At 35.7% G+C, this 23,407-nt stretch overlaps 1 protein-coding gene, 1 long non-coding RNA gene and 1 pseudogene across 2 annotated transcripts; all 3 read right to left on the bottom strand.

The window, feature by feature from the left end:
* Nucleotides 1-7,948: 7,948 nt before the first annotated feature.
* LOC147482241 (chaperone protein dnaJ 16-like) lies at nucleotides 7,949-9,476 on the bottom strand (annotated as a pseudogene).
* A 4,392-nt stretch (nucleotides 9,477-13,868) lies between these two features.
* On the bottom strand, nucleotides 13,869-14,750 carry LOC147482240 (uncharacterized). Its single transcript, XR_015203528.1, has 5 exons — nucleotides 14,615-14,750; nucleotides 14,456-14,518; nucleotides 14,123-14,374; nucleotides 13,984-14,043; nucleotides 13,869-13,902 (listed from the first exon to the last, which is right to left on the bottom strand). It is a non-coding gene; the product is annotated as an uncharacterized LOC147482240 (long non-coding RNA).
* A 640-nt stretch (nucleotides 14,751-15,390) lies between these two features.
* Nucleotides 15,391-21,725, bottom strand: LOC147482239 (uncharacterized). The gene is given in 11 exon segments (XM_086579245.1): nucleotides 15,391-15,525; nucleotides 15,603-15,662; nucleotides 15,765-16,112; nucleotides 16,199-16,318; nucleotides 18,092-18,325; nucleotides 18,904-19,266; nucleotides 19,534-19,639; nucleotides 19,730-20,008; nucleotides 20,096-20,466; nucleotides 20,469-21,373; nucleotides 21,596-21,725. Coding segments are annotated over 11 exon segments (3,051 nt in total).
* Nucleotides 21,726-23,407: the final 1,682 nt, after the last annotated feature.

Raw genomic sequence — 23,407 nt, 5'->3', positions numbered from 1 at the left:
CACCATGGCATGGCAGGATGCGAAGGAACCTCATTTCTTCATTAAGGATGAGGAGGAAAATGTTTAAATGGGAATTAAGGTTAGTTTTTATTTCAGTTAGTGTCTGCTTATGTCCCAAGCAATCTATTTCTCATAAACCTCATTTCGGGTGGAACTCTTATAGAGTTGCGTCAGTTTTCTTTTCTATATTAGTATGTTATAACCTTGTTTTACAGATGTTCTGGAATTTCACGCGTTTCAATGGTATTTTCCTACCATCTTTATTTAAAATACTTTGAGGACAAAGCATGCTTCTTGTTTTGGGGGCATAGAAACACGTGTAATTAAGGCATCTATTAGGATATAGATATATATAATATGCACTTGTTTTCTAGCTAAAAAAATTCAAAAATTTTAAAAATATAAATAAAAAGTATGCTATACACTTAGGAATATTGATATTGTTTTCTTTCTCTATGCTCTCAATAATCTAGAAGTCTCATGTAGCTTTTTGCATTAGAATAGTTTTTAGAAACTTAGGCTAATATGTAGGTAATAATCTTTGCATCTATCTATAAATATGTTACATGAGTATCTATGATAGTTGACAGTAAGTTTCTGAAATCTAGGTTATAGTACTTATTCTACAAATCCTGTTAGAATATAGCCTAAAGCTTTATATGAGTGAATATTTGAGAAATGACACAAGGGAGAAGTAAAATCCGGATAGATAAATCACACGTCCACTTGCTTGATTACTATACAATATCCTAAGCGAGAATTTAGGCCCTCTTGGATCGATATAGCCAGTAATTCAAACCTATGAATTATTTTCCGCTAGTCGCCCCTCTGAGCCTTTCTTTAGCCTTTCATAAACCACAAATCCTTTACCCTGTTACAAAACTAAACAAAATTCAAAAAAAAAAAAAAAAAAAAAAAAAAAAAAAAAAACAACCTACCCAATTCTTTGAATAAGTCTGAGAATAGAGATGAAAAATAGAAAAGAGAAGAACCTTTGAAATTAAGAATTCGTTAGTCGCTTCAGATAGAAAAGGAAGTTTCCATCCAAATAAAAAAAATATAAATAATAAATAAATAAAAGAAAATAAAGAGTTAGAACTCCAAAAAAAAAATATAGAATCAAAAGAGTCAAAAGCCAAAGAAAAAAAAAAGAAAAAGAAAAATATGGCTAAGAATGGAAACAAAGTGTAGAAGCAAAAGTAAAGAACAAGGGTTTCTCTAGTTACATAATATGAAGCCTCTATTATCTCAGACTTGTCCTTTTTGAATATCCATTTCCTTCCTTCTTAAAACCATCTCCTAATCCCCGCAACACCTAATAAAGACCTCTAGCTCAATTAGGAATATGTTAGTGTGATAATAAGTGGCAGATGTGTTTGATCGACTCCGGCTTCCTTGTGTGTCATAGAGATTGTAAGGTAAAGTGTGCCCACCGCGATAATTGGAGTAGCTTAAACTTGAGCGGAAAAATCAGAGTGGTTTTTGTCTTGACATTTATGTGAGGACCTACTTAAGGACGTTATTCCGAGTTTTTAGAAACGGACCTGCTAGTTCATCTCATATTATTACTCATTGTATATATGTTTATTCGTAGATGATAGATTATTATGCATATATTAGCTTAGGTTTCGACTTGATTATTCTGTATTTATTGCTAGTGAGATGTATAGATAATTGAGACATAGATAAGGAAACAATAGTTATTTCTGAGTCGTTGTAGTATAGATGAAGTTTGTGAGTACCTTCACTGGAAAACTCTCACGAGGCTATAACTCATCCACTAGGGAATTCCTAGTGGTTTAAGGCCTTGTTGCATATGGTCAATGCAATCGCACTCGGCGAAACAAGATTAGTTAGAACTACATTTTTGGTCACTTATGCTAATTTCTCATATTTGCTTGAGGACAAACAAAATGCTGTTTAGGGGTGGTTTGATAAGAGCCCAAAACTGTAGTTTTAACCCCTTAATAATACTACTTTTAGACCAATTATGCGAGTAATAGATAAGAGTTAATGCTAATTACGTGCTTTTATGTATTTCAGGCATGAAACTCAATTATGTGCAGAAATGTGCCACTTTGGCGATATAAAGGAACAAAGGGTTGGTTGCTAAGAAGTTCTGTGATAAAGGCCAAGATTCAAGGAGACAAAGCCTTTATATAAGCCCAGTCAAAAGCTGAAAAGTCAACACTGGCAGAAACAGTGCACAAGTCAGCAGAACTTCTGAAGACCATATCTTTGGACTCAGGCCTCGGATTTGGGCCTACCTTATGTCAAAATGACCGTCTTGGAAAGATTTTTCCAATGGTCCAAGCCTTGACCCAATCAGAGGAGCAAAAGTGGATGAAAAGTCTACTGAAGTCAAAGCCAGCTGAAACAGGCTCTGTGGACTGAAGAAATTGGGCTTTGGGCTCGATTTTCTGGCCCAAAACATGGCTCCTCAGCCCATGCACGAAATTGTGGATTTGGTCTCCTACTTTACATAAAACAGGACTTAGCTCTTAAGAAAGATATAGATAGATAGCTTAGAATAGAAAGTAGCCATTAGAATCGCTTGTAGATCTAGTTTTTGAATTTCAATTAGTAATTAATTAGTTTCATTCCTTGTTTTAGATTAATTATTTGAATCATTGTTCTTCATTCATTAGATAAATAAAATAGTAGTTCTTGTTAATTTCGATTTTATCATTTAAATTTTTTAGATCAAATTTCAATTATTGTTTGTTATTCATTTCCTAGTTATTAATTTGGATTTCAATTCTGGAGTTGTTAAATTAGTAAAGTTCAAATCCTTATATTATGTCTAGTTTTAATTCAATTGGAAATGATAGTTTGATAAATCAAGGCTAAACCTCCATTAGAGGGGTTTGATGAAAACTTGATTGTGTAGTATAGAATCGTTGTAAGAATCTATTCCACTCTAGAAGGTCGTTGATTCGCCATGAGAATGGGTGGATGACCTCACATGCTAGTTATGAATTGGTAGAAATGCCATGTATAATTAGGGATTAGAACGACCAATTTTTACCGTAAGAACGTAAGAATTGGTTTACAACAAATCTATGCTAGTTTATTAAGTTGGTAATCAAGGTGGAATCAAATTCCCTAATTCTTTATCTAGATTCAACACTTAGCATTTCGTCAATTCCGTTATTTGTATCTTGTTATTTGAATTCACATCGTAGTATAAATTCCCTTCGTAAATCTCTCATTGACCTTGGATAGACCATCAATTATAGAAAACTTGAATGCTAAAGGACTAGGAGTGGAACGAATCTTCTATTCCAACTCTACGTCAATAGATTCGAGAGTAGAAAACAAATATCTTTGATAAGTCTAGTATAAGCAACAGTCTGTAGTTTTACTTTCGTTTAGAGTTCATCGCTTTATTCATTAATAAAACTATCTTTTTACAAATATCAGCCATCCAAATGATACCCCACTTGATTATTTGAAAACTAGGATAGATATACTTAATTTTTCATGTAGAACTCAAAGTCCCAATGTCATTCTATCTCGGACTAAAAATAGTTCAAAGTTGGTAAAAATTCTAATTTTCAGCAAACTAGATTTCTGATGGACTATCTTCTGAATGACACAATACTTTACACAGGTGTCCAAATGCATCGAGGATTTTTTATTTGAAAAGCTAACACACATAAATTATTTTCTTATGTTTTACAAAAATACTCAATCTCATTCTAAATGTTCGAAAAGTAGGCTCGAACACAATGCGCAGAAACTGATTTCTGACGCATTATTTTTTGCCAGTGAAACTTCCAGACATCATAATTAATTCCACAGGCCTCAGAATGCGATGAGGCCAATTGGAATAGAAATCAGACATCCAAATATTACTTTTTCATGTTTTTATAAAAATCTAGATCAAACTCTAACTAAATTAAAATTGGATTTGAACACAGTGCGCAGAAACTGATTTATGACGCACTGTTTTCTGTCAACGAAACTTTCAGACATGATATCTACCACCACAGACCTTGGAATGTGATGAGACCAATTGGGTTGGAAAGAAGACACAGAAAAATCACTTTTTCATGTTTTGGCGAGTGTTTGAATCTAACCCTAACTATGTGAAAACTCGATTCCAAACCAAGCACAGACTCGGCCCAAAAACAAACTCTCACCCAAAGCCCATTTTAAACAAAACTTAAGCCCACCATTCAAATTCGGCCCAAGCCCAATTCAAAAGACTTTAGAGCCCAACCCAACTTTAGGTCGTCTTCTACCTCTTTCCTCCTCAACAGCTCAACAACTCCATCAAACTTCCACCGATCAACCACCACACTTTGTCCTCTCTAAACCCATCGGTTTTAACCCTCACCAAAAACCCAACAGTTTGATATAACAAAAACTCGATTCCCTCACTCCTCAAAAATTGAGTTCGACTCCATTAACACCTTACAGAGCTTCAACAGTTCAACCAAAATAAAATTCAACATACCCAACTCAATCAACAACCAATAACCAACTGACATAAATCAACAACCCATTCAATCAACCAAATCAATTGGTTCACACAACCAAAACACAGGAAAATTTAATGACCTGCAAACTCAATTAATTTAACCTAACAAATTATCGACAATATATAACCATTACATTATAGTCAAGTAATTCAATTTGTTATGAATACCCTTGGTTCAATCAGTGCGAAAACAATTTGACAGGGCATGCATCAAATAACATAGCAGGATAACGCATGTAATGTCTAAACTTATCAACAATTTCATTCTAATACTAACACATTTATATATAACTAGTTTTATCAAATTAGTAAACATTCACTACTAAAAAAAGGGTTTATAAGCTAAGCTAAAAGGTGAGATATTAGAGTTTTTACTTCGGTTTTCTTGGAAAAAACAACCGAGGTAAAATCCACTTAGGTAATAGAGTTCTATAAAACCGAGATAATAAGCTACAAAATTATCTCAGAAGTCTGACATCTTATCTAAATATATTATCTCGGTTTTCTAAATAAAACCGATATAATATAGAATAAAACCGAGATAAATTGTTGATTGAAACCAATTAGTATAGAAGAAAACTGAGATGTTTTTTTATTGAAACCGAGATAATATCAAAAAATAACCGTGGTAAATTCTTTTGGAAAAGGAGATTGTTGGACAACCTTTTATCTCCCCTTTGTCATTTTTTATCATTTTTTACTGGTATTGCTCATGACAATTAACCAGGAAATAAAAACCTGTCCCAAACCACCACATCCCCTTTCATATTCATAAACATTAACACCAATTAACAATTCCCTTTCATATTCATAAACATCAACACCAACACCAATTAACAAAAGCAACCCAACATAAGTAAATTATTTGAAAAACGTATTTCATTAAGATAAGAAAGAACAATGTCGAACATGATCTTAACTTTCAAAGAGTACTAGTGATCAGCCATTTATTTATAGAAAGTCAAATATTGTATCAACTACTATTCTTCGAACTATAATAAGAGATTTTTTTAACCTTTCTCTATATAGTTAAGAACTGAGACAGATGGTTCCTGCTGAATTTCCTTCTTACAGATGGTTCCTGCTGAATTTCCTACTAAAAAAAAAATTGAGAATCCAAAGAATATCTCCACACTCTGGAGCAGAACGCTTGGCAACCGAGGACTCAACTTGAAGTGCATCTTTAGTGGAGGCCCCTACCTTAACAGAATTATTTGATTGCTCAAGGACATCATTACTATGTGTGTCACTGGAAGCTATCTCACCCTAATGAAGCTCTGGTAGGATAGATGCAGGGTCCTCACATTGCTTAATCGCACAATTGCTCAATTCAGATATTCAGATACCGAAGGTGCTATAAAAGAATGTTCGTCCTCCATATATGGGTTGTTCGTCCAACAAGGCCCTTCCTCTTCGTCCCAACCAGAAACAACATATGAAGCCCCTGCTTCCTCCCAACTAGTACTAGGCTTAGCATCAGAGCCATGAGTCTCTTCGAAGAGAGAAGCCCATGTCCGTGTCGTAGGAGGGGTAAATTCAGCTCCAACTGTTGATGCTTCGTTAAGGAACTCAGCAGAAGCACCGTCGTCTGAAGTTAACTTCGGTCTGTCTTCGTTTCTAGGAGCATATCTTTGAAGAGGTCTTCTGATCGGTGCATTGTAGGGGCTAGTTGCAGAAGAAGACTCAAACAAGGAAAGGAGTTGAGCAGTTTGTCTGTGATCAAGTTCAAACTGAAAGCACAGCTCATCCATGTAGTTTTTCTCTAGGACCTTCTTTTACTGGTCCTCTGGCAAGGACTTGCATTGCTTCCTGATACGAACAAGGACCTGGGAAAATCAAACATCATGTGATTAGAATACAGTATATATAGAGATATCACTAATGAATTAGGGAAAAGAAGTATCTTGCTACCAGATTTTCAAGCAGGAAATTGAGTCCGGTTAGAACCGTTATTTGTCCATGCATGTGGGTTGATGTTTAATCGCCATGACTAGTTGCCCGTAAATGCCCGTGTAATTTCCTACCATTGTAGTTGAATAGGAATATCGGCAACCCCGCTCAATATTTTTTATATACAGAAATGCCGAATTGGTAAGCCCGCACAAAAGTTAATAGAGATTTAATGAAAGTTCAAACCAAAACATAGTATAAGTTATTAGAAATGAAAATAAATTAATATGAAAGTTAGATATGTTAACAAACTACAAAAAGTGTTATTAATAGAAAAATCTGGGATTTTAAACAAACAAACTCATATCCTGAAAATTCCAAAATCGCTATGCACCTATGTGTTTTTACTTAGGCCACTACAGAGAGAGCTCGACAATGTCATTTAGTGGATTATCGTGATAATTGAAGAAAAACGGTATGTGTGATATTATTAAGTGGAAGAAAGCCAACAACACACACTTAAGAAAATCTGCCGCAGTTGGTGCCGTGATCTATTAGTTATGTCCGAATTAAAAGATATGAATGTTCTCCGTGATGCTTTCTTTTTCTCGATCAAGCGACTCTCTCCAATAAAATGTTATGGATTATGTCTAAAGCTGAAAATCAATCCGAATACCCCTCATTTATTGATACCCAAAGTGAAATAATGGAACATGTAAACATGTGTGGCTCTCTTCTCCGGGTCTCGAATCAAAGTAGCTTTTCGGGTCAAATCCATCAGATCAACCAAGTCCAATCCGTAAAATGTTAATAAGGGGTGTGTCCTTAATTATTAGTTATATACGTTATCTGTTTTTTATACTACGCATAATTGCATAAACATAATTGAAGATCTACTAGAGAAGTAGTTTAAAAAATCCCAATTTTGGGTAGGCTTGTAGCTAGAGACAAAATAACATGCTTTAAGTAATATGCAGTTAAAAGCTGAAGTACTACTATACTAACCAAATAACAGGTTCCTTAGGCACTCGCCCATTGTCTCATGTTTACAGCCAAATATTACCGCACCAAGCTGCTCTTTCGCATAATGATATGCAGGTGCACTGCTATTAACACCAGGGGTATGTGGAATTCTGTCTCCCAAAGTGTGTGTTTCGTTCTTCTTTTTCTTTGAGTGTGTTTCATTTCTCCGTCCACCTGCCATTCTGTTAAGCCACAGATTGATATAAGAAACCATGACTCCCATACAAATTGAAGCATAACACTTAGAGATACTCAGAGGCAGACAAAAGAAAAACCTCGATCACATGTACTTTTTTTTTTTTTTTTTTTTAGGCATGGAACAAGCAAAATGCTTATAAATTGAATAACAAGAGAAGCAATAATAAATTGCATGAATTTTACAATCGCAGCATTTATCCTTTACATGCAAGATTATGCAAATATTGTACCAGGAGCATCATCTCCTTCACTAATAAGCCATCAATTCAGCAATCGGACCATTTGCTTCACATGACAGAATCGGACCTTCGGTACACATGAAGACCCATTAGGAAGGTCATATACTCCAATTCAGCAAGGCTTGTCCTTATCCATTTTCAAGTGAACGTTGAACCATTTGCTTTTCTTCGGCCTATCCTTTGCCCAATGTTTTTTACGACTGGTTTGGCGTTCTTCTTCCTTCTTGGATTCTTTGAAGGAATCACTGCTTTTGCTACTACTCGAACTTCGTTTCAGAGGAGGAGCAGTTGAGTAGGAGGCATGGATTGTGTTTCTTTGTTTAAGTAGTTCATCAATCTATATTAGTAAGTAAATACGTAACGATCAAGTAAAAATGTAGTTGCTCCAGTTCAATAGTCAATGATGTGGAACAATTCATAAGACTATGAAATCCAAGACGAAGAGTGAAGCTAAACTCACAGCTTGCATTTCCTGTGCATATCTAATCGGGTCATCTCTGTGAATTGTGCCAACACCGCTATGAGAACAAATGTGAGAATGAACTTATCTATACAGGGATAGAAGGAGTGCCTACACAAAAAATTTAACCTCTCTATACTCGGTTTCAAACTTGATACTTCCACCCTTTTAGTCAAGATTCGAGCTTCCACGTACTCGAAGTTTATCCTTTTCTTAAAAAAGGTCCAAAGACAAAGAACTTCTATTACGTAGCTTGCACTTTTAAAGAAGTTGTCACCTGCATGTAAAGAATAAAGACCGAAAAATTTCAGATACCATTCCAAAAGATTAAGAAAACGCCAAAAGGCTAAGAATACAAAAGTAATCGCTTCAATCCAAAAGTACCATTTCCCAAAGATCAAGTAAGCGTAATCCGACCATAAATAGAAAATACATGGGTGCCTGCTTTTTAGCTCGGATATTTCACATGGCTGAAACTGGCCCAATTTTTAAGGAAAGCAAAGATCGGGATCCTTTGTTGCCGCCACCAATTGACCGCTTTGATCCAACCGGGTAAACAAGAAAACCAAGAAAATACATCCTAGCCGAGGTACATTTTCCTATTTTTGCGCTCCTCCTCCGCAATGCCAGGCTTAATCCACTGTTATCCTCCCGGTTCAAAATACAATAGCTTAAACTTGCTCTTGTCCGATGATTGGACTCGATTGCACAAGGCCCGCTTTGTGCTTCTTGTTCGGTTATGTCGACAGAATAAAAGTGAGCACATTGTTTCTCAACCTTCTTAGAACAAGATTGTCCCAGCTAAAGTGGATGAACAGCATGTCTTGTGACTCAAAATTAGCAAGGAATACCAAATGACTTGAGTAAATAAAGAAGGTAAGGTAAAGACTAGAACACAGTATAAGATGGGTTGCGAAAATTTGAAAACATGCAACTTAACACACCATATGACCTTCAATAGACTGGAATGGTGGAAGATGTCTTGTAAAGTAAAACATAGATAGGTGGAATATACTGAATTAAAGACCACATGAGGAGAAATCACATCATTCAAACATAGAGAAATTTGATAACAAGTAAAACTTGCCTTTTTCTGAAGTTCCGACAAATAGTTTTCAAAAAGATCCTCGCGATCTCTAGGACGTTCAATAGCCTTGAATCGCTCATCATCCTCAAACATGGATATCGCTTTGCTAGATAATAATGAAACAATTCATATAGAGCGTTAGAAGTGACATTACATTTAAATAGTACTCTGCTTATGCCGTCTCAAAATACGAATAACATTATGAAATACGTTGAAAGGTTTCAATTTTATAGCAAACTTTACTATCAACACGAAAAATCAGTGCTACTTAAGAGAGAAGACAAACCTCCATCTTGTAGACGATGTTAGTTCTTTGGACTCTTGTCAAGCAAAAGTATCAATTAGTTTCTCATCTTATTGTTGAAAATAATAGATTTGGGAGTACTATCCGTCTTACTTCTAGCATTTTCGTGAATTCTTCTCGAGACTTTTTTTGTTTAATGCGTCTTTCGTTGGCTTCCTGTTTTTTCCTTTGACCCAAGTACTAAAATACAAAAAGTACAAGTAATTATGATATCACTGATGACGAGAAACAAAGAGAAGCGTAGAAGAAAAAGAAAATGAAGAACCATCATTCTGAAGGCTTACCTCATTAAACGCTTTCTTTTTTTCTCCAAGTGTTCTCAAAGTTGCATATCTTTTGTCATTAACTATTACTCTCATGGCCTGTAATATTTTGATTTCATCATTAAATCAAAGTGCATATCTAGAAACTGAAATATTGGGAAGAGATAAATATACTGCTCTCCTACCCAATTAGGCTCAACATTCACAGATTCCAAAAGTTCTTTAAACGCAATTTTTGCCTCCTAAAAGGATACATAACCAAAACTTCTTTTAGTCTGTACAAGTCAACTATAAAAAGGTATTTTCTACTTTATTTTTAATTCAGTACTATAAAAGGAGAATCCTAAGAAAGCACCTGTTTACTAGCATAAACCAAAGGTTCATCATCAACTGACTTTTCCTCCAATGGAGTAATATTTATTTTTCCAACAACCGCCATACCCTTTTTGCTTCCTCGCTAAAAGTAAAAACATCAAAGATGATACGCAAAGGCAAGTTAAATTAGCAAACTAATCACTATATAACTATTAGATTAATAGGATCAAGTGCCTTAAACTCCATTGCAAGTAGAGAAATAAAAGATCCATATGAAACCATATACCATCCCTAAGAAGATTGTACAAATGATGCTTCTCTATTTTGTATACTTATTGACTTCGCAAAGGGAAACAGAATTTAATCAGTTTTTTTCTCGCATAAGAAGGCATCCGATAAGAGAGCTTAACCGAGTACCTCCGGATCCCGAACAGAGGCTACATCAGCAGAATTTGCAACATCTTGAGGAAGTAAATTCACGGAAGTATTCCCGAAACCATTGATAGCGTAAACAACAAACTACGATTATCCAAAATTCACTTCCAACAAATTGTGTAAAATTCAAGAGGACTAAACAGTCAATACGCCAATGTAGTGTTTGCCAAAGACAAAGAACAGAAACTCCATTCCCCGGTGATCGAAGCATGTGAGGGAGAGGACAGATGCCACAAAAGAGTGACCTCCAACAACATTTGGTGCCACAAAAGGAATAACTTGAGTAGATTGTGATCCCAAGGACGCTTTACATGCAGCTTAACTCACAGCAGCAACAATCAATGGCTCAAACGGATGAGGTAGATGGTCCTTCGATTGTAGAAACATTTACTATAATCGGGCAGCTTGAGCGGTCACATCTTCGGGTTGAAATCCCCGACTAGACAAATTTTTACGCTTGCTCACGAGCCAAGTGGAAGCATTATATAGCAAGATAAGAAAGAACGGAATAGGTAACTAAAAATTATTTAGGAGGGGGAAAAGACTACGATATGTGGAGAAACCACAAGAAGAAACCTTCAGTCATCGTGAGGAATCGCCCACTTAGATTGCTATGTGACTTTATTGTAATAGTACCTAAAAAATAAGAGACGTTTAACATCTGGATTCGGACTAAATAGTAAACATAAATAAAGTAAAGAATGCTGAATCAATTAAAACCAGTATAGAATGTCACCCACATTTTTCCATCTGGGGTTGTGAATTCCTTCCAGACAGTGGATGCATCTGCCCTCTGCTAGACCCAAGCACATTACCGAGGCAGCCACGCAGATTGATAACCTAGGTTTACTCAAAGGAGTTACGAAGCAAGAAGTAAATAAACTTAACAAATATATACAGTTATTTGTACGTCTGTATAGATATATTTTTTGATAGGAATCGTCTGTATAGATAAATGCATATGGATACTGTGATGCATGTATACATGAATTAATATAACCAACAAACAAAATGCAGTGAGAAGGAGATAAAGAATGCCTCACAGGATTCACAGGTCAGAAATGAATAAATAGCATAAGAAAGCACAGGATGCACTCTAAACGTAATTAAGTAAAACGTAATGCAAAATTGTTAAAGAGAAACATACTTCCTCAATGCAGAACAAGGAGGGCGCGCTGATAAAAGTAGCAGGGACAACGATCCACCTGCAGTCGTCCCAGAGTATGACCGGAAGGGTGAGATGCCAAAGCACTAGAAACCTTGAGGTCAAGCGAGTGTAAGAGAGAGGAATTGGGATACCAATGAGCTGTTCACAGATAGCAATTCCTTCATGAAAACAAGTAAATTTGGATTCCTGCAGTGCATTGAGCCTACCATAAGCCAAAGCATAATCAAATCGTATGACTCTAATGAAGTGCTTTGCTAGGCCAAGATGGATATACCAAGAGGTCTCTCTTTGAATCCTCCAAAGGTAGCATTTGAAGGCTCTGAGAAATGAATTCTATGATGCAGCGTGGACGATCCTTTGAGTCAAGAACAATGGCTAAGTCATCTTCTTCATGCAAATCCTTCAACTAATACAATGCAAAACACTAATACAATTGACACAAATGAAAATGTTAAAAGTGGTTGGAAACTTGTCAAGTATTATTCAACTTATAAACAGTATGGGAGTCACAACAGGATTTGTGGAAAACTGGAATATTGCACTTAGAGCAAGACCTAAATAACAACATGCTATCATTTTTTAAGCCATTGGATATATTGCTGGCTTAATGCAAGTGCTACCCAATAAAATAGATAACAATTTGCATCTTCAGTGAAACCACTGCCACACCAAGATTGAGAACATTACTAATTTACTGTAGCCAAACTTTAGAAAAACGTGTTACTCAAATCAATATAGAATATGGAGCATAAGTAAGCTGCATCCATTGGAAGCAAGTCTTTCAATACAAGAATGCTCTGAGAACTTGAGAAGGAAGCTCATTTGAAGCATAGTTGCAATTGCTTCTTCAACATAGTTAGGCCGATACATAGTAGGGCGGCTATGTGTTGTCATCTTAAAAATTGCTATATAGATAGTTCAGTTAGTGCATTTAGACATTTAAGACATTTTACTTTCATTACTGTATAAGTTCAATATTATTGCCGAGGGAGTGAGTGTTTTATACTAAAACAGGGGAAATAGGCCACAACTGCCTAGACCATTACATCGCCTTTAGTGGCTAAGTGCCATCACCGCCATGGATTTTATAAAAGGAATTGACAACTGTTAAATATAGTTTATTAAAAACTAGTACTCATTGGAAATATGATTTACGGTAAATTCAATCTTCCTGCAAGCAATCAAACACATCACAAGTGTGCAATTGCTTGCTTATCTTTTTAATGGAGAAAACATGTTTTTAAGCAGTTAAACAGTTATATAAAATAATTTTTACTCCAATAACATGTTACAGGGACTTGTGTTATTGATAGGACAATATGAACCGAAAATCTGTTTGCTGGAGAAAAAGTAACTGTATCCCCCGAAATATGACCAATCAAATAGATAACAATTTGCATCTTTAGCAAGCAACAGTTCACACTTATAAATTATGTATAATTACTTGAATATGAGTGTCCATAGACATACATTCTACCAATAACATCAGTCTGTATACTGGTTAAATCAACATAGTATTAGTCGTTCAAGCTATGAAAGCATAAAAGTCATGTTTCTCCACCAATATTGTTTCCAGAATAGCGGCAAGATAAAACTCAATACTACCCAGGAGGCACAACAACCCGAGTTTATACAAAATGAAATAACTTTTCCTCCTAGTCGTCCTAGAACCAATTTAGATTGTTCACCAAACTCTAATAATAATTAACGGAACATAGTGTTTGATTACCAATGTACTAGTTTTACTTATTTACTAGATTAACCTATCTAATGCTATGAGTGCAGTCTTTAACATTTCCCCGCCTTTCATTGGTACCTTCCTCTATGTAAATTTACTCTTTTAATCTTTGGGGAATGCTAGAAATGAGATTGTTCCTAGAAAAACCAATTCTTCTTTATGCAAAAGTCTATAAATAACAATTAGTAAATATATGGGATTATGATCATATGAAATAAGCTAAATAATTGTGGAGTACTAATTTCAAAGTTAGGCAATGCCTTCTTACTTTTAGCCACAACACCAAAATCTTTTATCTGCATGAGTATAGTAATAAATCTAAGTCATATATTAAAAGTACAAAATGCATATAAAAATACAATAATGTAAACTTTGACATGTTTGCCTTTGTTATCCTTTCTAGCCTTCTCTGATCCAAGTAAATCATGTTTTTCTTCCTACATGAATAAGGAGAAAAAAAAAATTAGTGTATGCATGTCAACACCAATAATCATTACTTTTTGTCTAATAGTTTACCACATTGCCGATTATCACAAATTCTTTTGGTCACGCCACAAAACTATGCCATGCATCCTTAACAAATCTCAAGTCACCAACCGGTACTGGGAGAGGGAGGTCAGGTTTGATTACAGTGTCAATTTGTACTCGAAAATTGGCTTCTCCTAAGGGAATATCATTAATATTTTCTTGAGGTCGAGTATTCTTGAAAACTGAGCCTTTAGCAACGATGTTGCTTTTCAAAGTCAAAGCCAAACTACACTTCACACCCTACAAAAAAAAAATAGTAAATCAATATATAAATATATGTACACTAAAAGCACGAAGTGTTAAGAAGATAAAAATGTTGACCTGTTTATTTGATTTTTTATCGTTGCTAGCCTTCTCGGGTGCATTAAAATCACCATCTCCTTCCTACATAAATAAGTAGGGAAAACAACATAATGAATCAAATGAATGAACAAGTGTAAATCAACCAAATACGTCATTAATCTTTCTATGATTCTTTACCACATCGCCGACTATGACAAATTCTTTTGGCCATGCCACAAAGCTGTGCCATGCATCGCTAATAACGCTCAAGTCACCACTTGGTACTGGTATTGGGAGGGGGAGATCAGGTTTCATTATTAAGTCAATCTGTACTGCATTACATTGTGTTCTCCCAAAGGAATGTTGTGGACTTTTTCTTCTGGTCCAGTCTTCTTGAAAAGTAAACCTTTAGCAACAATGTTGCCTTTGGATCTCAAAGCCAGAGAACACTTAATAGCCTATAAGAAACATGGATATGAGTTAGAGCTTATGCATATATTGTGATAAGAATTATATCAATTTAAAGGATAAGTACCTTGGGTGTACTGAATTCATGATTGGTCGGAGTCTTCTTCATTTTTGGGATACCAACATCTTTCACCTGCATGTTTAATAAAAATAAATCAATATATGTACACCAAAAGTACTAAGTGCTAAGTGTTAAGAAGATATCGGTGAAAAACATAAAATGTTGACCTGTTTCCTTGATTTTTTATAGTTTCTAGCCTTCTCGGATGCATCAAAATCACCATCTCCTTCCTACATAAATGAGTGGGGAAAACAACATAATGAATCAAATGAATGAACAAGTGTAAATCAACCAAATACGTCATTAATCTTTCTATGATTCTTTACCACATCGCCGACTATGACAAATTCTTTTGGCCATGCCACAAAGCTGTGCCATGCATCACTAGTAACGCTCAAGTCACCACTTGGTACTGGTATTAGGAGGGGGAGATCAGGTTTCATTATTAAGTCAATATGTACTCGTACATTGTGTTCTCCCAAAGGAATGTTGTGGACTTTTTCTTCTGGTCCAGTCTTCTTGAAAAGTAAACCTTTAGCAACATGCCTTTGGATCTCAAAGCCAGAGAACACTTAATAGCCTATAAGAAACATGGATATGAGTTAGAGCTTATGCATATATCGTGATAAGAATCATATCAATTTAAAGGATAAGTACCTTGGGTGTACTGATTTCAAGATTGGGCAACATCTTGCTAAGTGTATCCCCATCTTCTACCTGTATGTTTGACAGATCTAATTAAGTCCCACAAAGAAAAAAGAAAGAAATCGAATGCGTAACACAAACATGTCATAATCAGATGCATAACTAAGTTGATACCTGTTGGTTTACTCTATTATCACTTCTAGCACTATTAGATCCAACATTCTCAAGTGGTGGTGACTTATGCATCTCTTTCTTCCTTAATGCACTTTCCTTTTCTAGAAACCTCACCCTTTCTTCTGCTTCCATCCTTCTTGCTTTTTCTTCATGTAGTTGGGTCTCAAGCTCCTCTCTATTTCTCTTCCAAGTACGTCTAGGAAGTTTAAAGTATGTTGTTGGAGTTACAAACCTCCCCTCCCCCCTAACTCTACCATTATGCTCCGGGGTTCCTAAAGCCTGAGTAAGTATATCATTCTTTCCCTTAGTTACTAAATTCCCCTCCTTCTCCTTCAGTTTCAATTGAGCCTACATGACAGAATTATGTTAATACATTTCAATATTTTATATGTAAAAGTAAAAAAGAAATTAACAAAAACTTCAAGAAAACTCACAATTCTTTCTGCAATTTCCATAGTAGCATCATTCACAAATTCACCATTCTTCTTTTGATGAGCTCTTAGCCATTTGACACTCTGATCATCATGTTCTACTGAGGAACCGAACTCTTCTTTCTATTAAACATAAACAAAAAACTGTATTAGACTAGAGTATATTCATTGCTACAAACAGTAACATATAATAAGACCTAGAGTATTGGACAAGAGGTGAGGTGATAAACCTTGGACCTACAGCCACCTAATCGGACATAGAGAATTGATTTGATAACCAGATAGTAAATCAATTAATAGCCTTATCCTACATGAACCAGACAGCAACCTAAACTCATGAAGTCAATTAATAACAGAAAATTCCTTCATCAGCTGGATGGCATTGAAAGGAGGGCTCAAGACGTTGCAGAAACTAAAAGAGTGGAAGAAAGTAGCAACCGATGTTTGTGTGTCCGTGTTGGCGGGAAACTGAAACTGTAGATCATCTCTTTCATACATGTACTGATTAAGCAAACATTAGGTAGTATCCGCCTTTAAGATATAGGATTCAGCAGGCCCATGGCCAATATGTGGCAAGAAGAGGTACAATGGGCTGAAAAAATTACACGAGGTAAAGGCTGCATACAAGATAGTCACAGGTTTACATGGAATGCTTTTGTATAATGGATATGGAAAAACGAAATGACAAGATTTTTCAGAATAAGCAAGTTGACGCAGACCAGTTAGTAAACTCAGTGATCGGAGATGTAAGAAGACGACTACTGGCTCTTAACATAAGAATGGAGCAAGGACCGGAAGCACAGAACTTCATGGAAATGTGGGAGATAGAGGTTGGAGTAAAATAGAAAAAGTATGAGTACTGTAAGTGGATGAGAGCAGAGAAGGAGATACACAATCTGAATACTGACGGGACTTTACAAGGAACAGAGGGAGAATGGGCAGCAGTACTACGTAATGATAGAGGAGAAGTACTTGTAGCAAGCCAAGGCAAGTCAAACATGCAGAATATTGCTTTGATAGAGCTACAGGTCGTAGAGCAAGGAATGAGGATGGCATTAACACAAGGAGTATGTAAGATAGCGGTACAAACAGACTCAACAAATGTTATAGCGTGGCTGAAAAAGAAAACCAAGTACCCATGGGCAGCAGAGAAGATGATCTGGAAAATTCAAAATATGAAGGAAGAGATGGAGCAATTCAAAGATCAACCATGTATATAGAGAAAGTAAAAACCTAAACTTTACCCGACAAAAAAAACCAAATTAATAACAGAAAATTTAGAAAACTAAATGATTACCATCTCTTCTTCGAGACCAACATAGCCCGATCATCAAGCGTGGGTGGCTATACACATTCTTCTTTCTCCTCTCGATTGCAGGCTTGCTATACTCCTTTGAATTCAAAAGACAACAATAACTAAGTATAGTAGGGGATGAACATACATAACTAACTATCACTATGCAATTTGAATTTCATTCATCCCGAAGTTTAAACAATTACTATACATACTGAAACTCATCCGTCAATCTTGACTTCACAAACTGTTCCCAGTCATTTTGATTTAATAAAATCATAAATTTTTGGTGGTTTCTCCAAGAGGGCTGCGGTCATTTATGTAAGGAGTAATATATTTCCTAGTTAAATTGGTCTTGAAAGTCCTCCATCTTTCCCCAATGGATGATATGACTTTATCCATACAATTTGGATCAATATCAAATATTTGCTAGACATAAAAAAGCATGTAAGACATTAGCTTTAGGAAGAAAAGCAAAAAACAAATTGTTCATAATATAAAGTACATAGAATTATACGATTACGTACCTGCATTGCTTCCCATAAATCATCTCTCAAAGGTTCTGGTAAATCATGTCAAGTTTCAAATTCACTCAATGGTACCTTGGACCTTGCCAATGCACCTTCCATACAAGCAAGTTTTCTCCGTACTACCCGATTATTTGGCCTTCCTTTTTCATCATAGACAACTCTAATTTTATTTCCATCCCATTTCTTGTTAAGCTCAATCATTATTGTTGTTCCTCTTTTCGTGTTTCCCTTTTTCGATTTTTCGGTTGCATCATTCCTTTTTTGGTTGTCATTTGATTGGCCATCTTCTTCTGTACCCATGATAACCTACATGGCAAAAATAAAAATGCACAACACATGTTAAATCTATGTAGAAATTTTAGGGTATGACAGATTAGCGGTCAATTTTCTAATTTCGGAAGAAAATGGAAAGTGAATCAACAATCTAAACAAAAATATAGGAAACTAATGCATCCCATAAGCATTTTCAACAGCAAAGGCAGAGACTATCTTTACCAAAAAAAAAAAAACAGCAAAGGCAGAGAAGTGCAAAATTAAAAATAAAAAACCTGCTTCAAAATTATGACCAAGCAATGACATGAAAATAACAAGATAAACAAGACAATTGAATATAAACAAAGGCCTGAAAGCTTTATTAGTTTTATTCGGATCATCTCAAGATTCTCCTAAATACGAAAATTCAAGCTACACTATTAGAACTAATGAGAAAAGAAAAAAGAAAATAAAAGATACAATAATCAAATAAATAGAGCTGAAATGTTTCATTTATGGGCTTTTCTTTTCTTTGAAGGCTTGTGAGCAATCCAGATCCCCTCACAATCTTCACGTCCATACATTGATTGTTCATCGTCATTCACATCTAGAGATTCCATATCTAGAAATACTTCGTTGCGAATGTTGTCTCCAATACCATCATCAATGAAGTCATCATCTTCATTCTCATTATCATGATCATAATATCTCTGAGGAGTTGCTAGGGCAACTGACCATTTAGGATCGATCGGATCCGGTACATAGAAAACTTGCTTCACTTGAGAGGCAAAGATGAAAGAATCAGATTTAATTCTACCAAGATAAACCAGTATAAAACCCAAGTCATCTACCTTGATGCCATTCCGATTCTCAACCCAATCACACTTGAATACTGGGAGTTTGAACTTAGTGTAATCAAGCAACCATATTTCGGTAATAACACCATAGTAGCAACTTTCTAAAAAGAGTGGATTTTTATCTCTTGCACTTGTTATCTGCATTCCACTCGGCAACTAAACTCACTCCACTATTCTGATTGACTCATGACGCATCACGATCCTTTGTGGAGAAACGGCAACCATTAATCACATAATTGTGATATTTCAATACATGTATATGAGGACCTTGAGCTATCCAACGAAGGTTTTCGGAGACATTGTTACCGGGGATGCTCCTTTTTCATCTGAAACTTGTGTTCTTTATAAAATTAGTTACGCTTATTAGAGTAGTAAATAAAAAATTCAAGTTGTTTAGTAACTCACCCTTTTTCTTAACCAATCACTAAAAGTGCTAATATGTGCATCATGTAACCACTTTTGGCTTTTTGATTGGCGGGGATGGTTTTGTCTTAAGTAGTTCATATGCTCCCTACAAATTATGAACACCAACTCTGGTTAGATATGATAGAAAAATTAGAAAAAAAATTGAACTCCTCAAATGTATTTGAAATGTCATTACTCGATATAAGGTTCAACAACATTTGTATTGTGCAACATATAACCATGTGCTTCCTCTAAGGACTTCCGGTCGACAACTACCAAATCACCACCTGATGGAGGCTTTCCAGAAACAATCTCCTTGGCTGTGTTGCTTTCAACATGTGGAGTACCAACAGCACCCAAATCAGATAAAAACTCACTACAAAACTCAACTACTTCTTCTGCAATATAACATTCAGCAATGCAACCTTCTGGACGATTACGATTTCTTACATAGCCTTTTAAAACCTTCATGTACCTTAACAAAAAGAAAAGGAATATTGATAGAATTTCCTATATTTAACTTGGTATAATTTGAACTATAAATGATATTCGGCAAACTTACCTCTCAAATGGGTGCATCCATCGAAAGAAAACTGGACCACAAAGTTGGACTTCTCTCACAAGATGTACGGTTAAATGAACCATAATGTCAAAGAAAGATGGTGGAAAGTATTTCTCCAGAAGACATAATGTGATTACCAATTCTTTCTGAGTTTCACGTAATTTCTGCAAATCGACTACTTTCGCACAAATGGCATTGAAGAAGAAGCAGAATCTAATAATTACATATCTCACATGCTTTGGCAACACAGATCTTATTGCCACCAGAAGCAATTGTTGCATCAGCACATGACAATCGTGGGATTTCAGACCACCTAATTTTAAATCTTCCATTGAAACAAGTGGCCTGAAATTAGATGAGTAACCTTTCGGGGAACTTTTAGCTCATGCAAGGTTTTGCAAACTCGTAATTTCTCCGCTTTGGATAATGTGTAACAAGCTGGTGGCAGGTATGTTCTCAATCCTTTTCTTTCTGGTGCCAATTCCTTTCTCAAACCCATCTCCTTAAGATCACGACGAGAAGCAACCCCGTCCTTCGTTTTCCCCTTAATGTTAAGCAAAGTCTCAATAATGCTATCACAAACATTTTTCTCAATATGCATGACATCCAAGTTGTGTCGGAGAAGTAAATGTCTCCAATACACAAGCCTGAAAAAAATCGACCTCTTCCTCCAACAACGTGTAACATCATCATGGACAATATTTGCTCTTAACCTTTTTAACTCGTCACTTTTGCCCCAAAAAGTTACAAGTGTTTTAACCTTCTTCCGTATACGCACACCGGTGGGTGGTGTTGGTGCGGATCGAAACTCACATTTACCATTAAACGCCTTTTTTTGCTTTCGATACGGATGCTCTTCCGGAAGATATCTTTTGTGAGCCATGTACTCATTCTTCATGCAATGCTTCAATCTGCAAGAATCTGTGTGTTCACCACATATCGGACAAGCGTAATAGCCTTTAACACAAGCACCGGACAAATTACTAAATGCAGGAAAATCGTTAATTGTCCATAAGAGAATAGCCTTTAGTGTAAATTTTTGTCATTGGAAAGCATCATAAATCTTAACCCCTTTCTTCCAAAAAAATTTCAAGTCCTCGATCAAAGGTGCTAAGTATATGTCAATGTCATTTCCAGGTTGATGTGGACCCGAAATCAACATTGTCAACATCATAAACTTCCTTTTCATGCACAACCACGGAGGAAGATTATAAGTGACCAACACAACAGGCCAACAACTATATTTACTACTAAGAGAGCTATGTGGGTTGATTCCATCTGCCGAAAGTGTTTAAGGTTTCTTGGTTTTGCTCCAAACTCGCCACTTATCATCCACTAGCTTCCATGCGGGTGAGTCTGCTGGGTGACGTAGTTGCCCATCAACTTCTCTCTCATTGGCATGCCATGTTAAATTTTTCGCTGTCTCTGCTGATTAGAACATCTTTTTGAATCTAGGGATCGGTGGAAAATACCACAAAACTTTTGCAGGCGAACCATTACTTTGCTCAATCATATTATCCTTCAACTTATATCTTGAAAGTCCACATGTAGGGCATGTCTTTCTGCCACTAAACCCCTTCTGATATAGTATGCAATCATTGGGACACACATCTATCTTCTCATATTTCATTCCATACACTGCCAATGTCTTTTTAACCTCACGATATTTTTTGGGCAAAAGTATATTCTCTTCGGCTTGGTTGCATGTCTCTCATCATTTGTAACATCTTTGTGAAGTTTTTGTCGGACCACCCACTTCTTCGCTTTCAGATTGAACAAGTTAACAAAGGGCAGATAACTTCGTGATACTTTGAACATCCTCTATACAAAGGTTCCTCAAAGCATCTTCAAGCAACTTCTTAATCATTTCGGGTTACCCCGATATCGATCTCGCGGCCTGAACCAATTTTGTTGTTTCAGCCAAGATCCTCTACAGGCTCCCACTCAAAATGATGATGGGAAGGCTCATCCAGTATCCATATACGAGGGAGCTGCACTTGTTGTTCTTTCCCATGCCATGTCCATGTAGTATAACTTTGGCACATGCCATTGAAATACAAATGATTTTTAACGCCGAAGTTCCATCAATTTCTTGACATTCCCAAGATAGTTTGCATGGACATCATTATAGGATTTCCCTCACCAAAGATGCCCCCGTGTAAACCAGAGAGAAAATTCTGAACCCCTACTTGAATTCAATAGATAACTTATCCTTGGACATCCAACCCTTATCCATTTTGAATGTGTCAAAGAGTAATCTGAATGTAAATAAAGATTGTTCAGGTTAACAAAGTAATCAAAAGGCATTTTTAATCCCCACCTAATATGCGGATATGAAATCTAACAAGAACACTACATGACCAGTCTTTATTTCTAATAAAACATTAATAATGCTACGTATTATATGGTCATGGGTTGCTCGGTACTAGCTATTTAATACATATAGACAAATAATGAGGTGAACAAACTAGAATTCATGCGTAACCATGTTACTTCTTCATTTTATAGCTTAACTAGACGTACAAAAAACAGGTTTTCCTCTTTTTTAGGTAAAACTATATATCAACATCATTGAAAGTAAAACCTATGCTATGAGAATCAAAGTTAACTGACTGAATTAATAGATATTCATGCATATACAAGAAAGTAAAAGTAACAATACTTGAATTCAATAGTGCAACATTTTAAGCGAAAGTAACAACTAAAACTATAAATGTATGGACTATTGACCAATAAAAAAATGGTTGTACTATCCAAAACAAAGGTGCATAACAGAAAACATGTTTCCTCACACTCATGTACACAAAACAAAATTGATAAAGTCATATACACATGAACAAAGGTTAACCAAAAAGATTAAACTTAATCAGGATAAAGAAGATAGAAGTGTACCAACTCTAAAAGCAACCCAAGTTGGAGCAAAGCAATCGGGACCTTCTCTTGTCCAATTCGATTCTAACAAGGACTGGGAAGTGATAAAAGATCTGCAAATAAATAAATAAAATGTTTAGCTAATTCACTACTCAGGATATAACAATGGCAATAAACAAGCTGAAAAAACAAGAGTGAACCTATTTACAATTGAGAAAGCATATCAAATGGTTCTACTACCCAAATACAAAATTTCATGATGAAAACCTTGCATTCTCAACTTACGTAAAACCAAGTTGCAAGGGCAGAAGTCTACCCTGAAAGCTAAACTTATGAGGGTTGCAATTTTAACAGATTGCAATAAAGTAACATAGATTGCAAAGCTATGAATTACCAAGCAAAATGCAGTTTACCAAGACCACATAAGAAGACTAGGGGGTT

Source organism: Coptis chinensis, chromosome 8, assembly GCF_015680905.1.
Source record: "Coptis chinensis isolate HL-2020 chromosome 8, ASM1568090v1, whole genome shotgun sequence".
Classification (NCBI taxonomy): domain Eukaryota; kingdom Viridiplantae; phylum Streptophyta; class Magnoliopsida; order Ranunculales; family Ranunculaceae; genus Coptis; species Coptis chinensis.
This window is presented reverse-complemented; position numbering and strand designations above follow the sequence as displayed.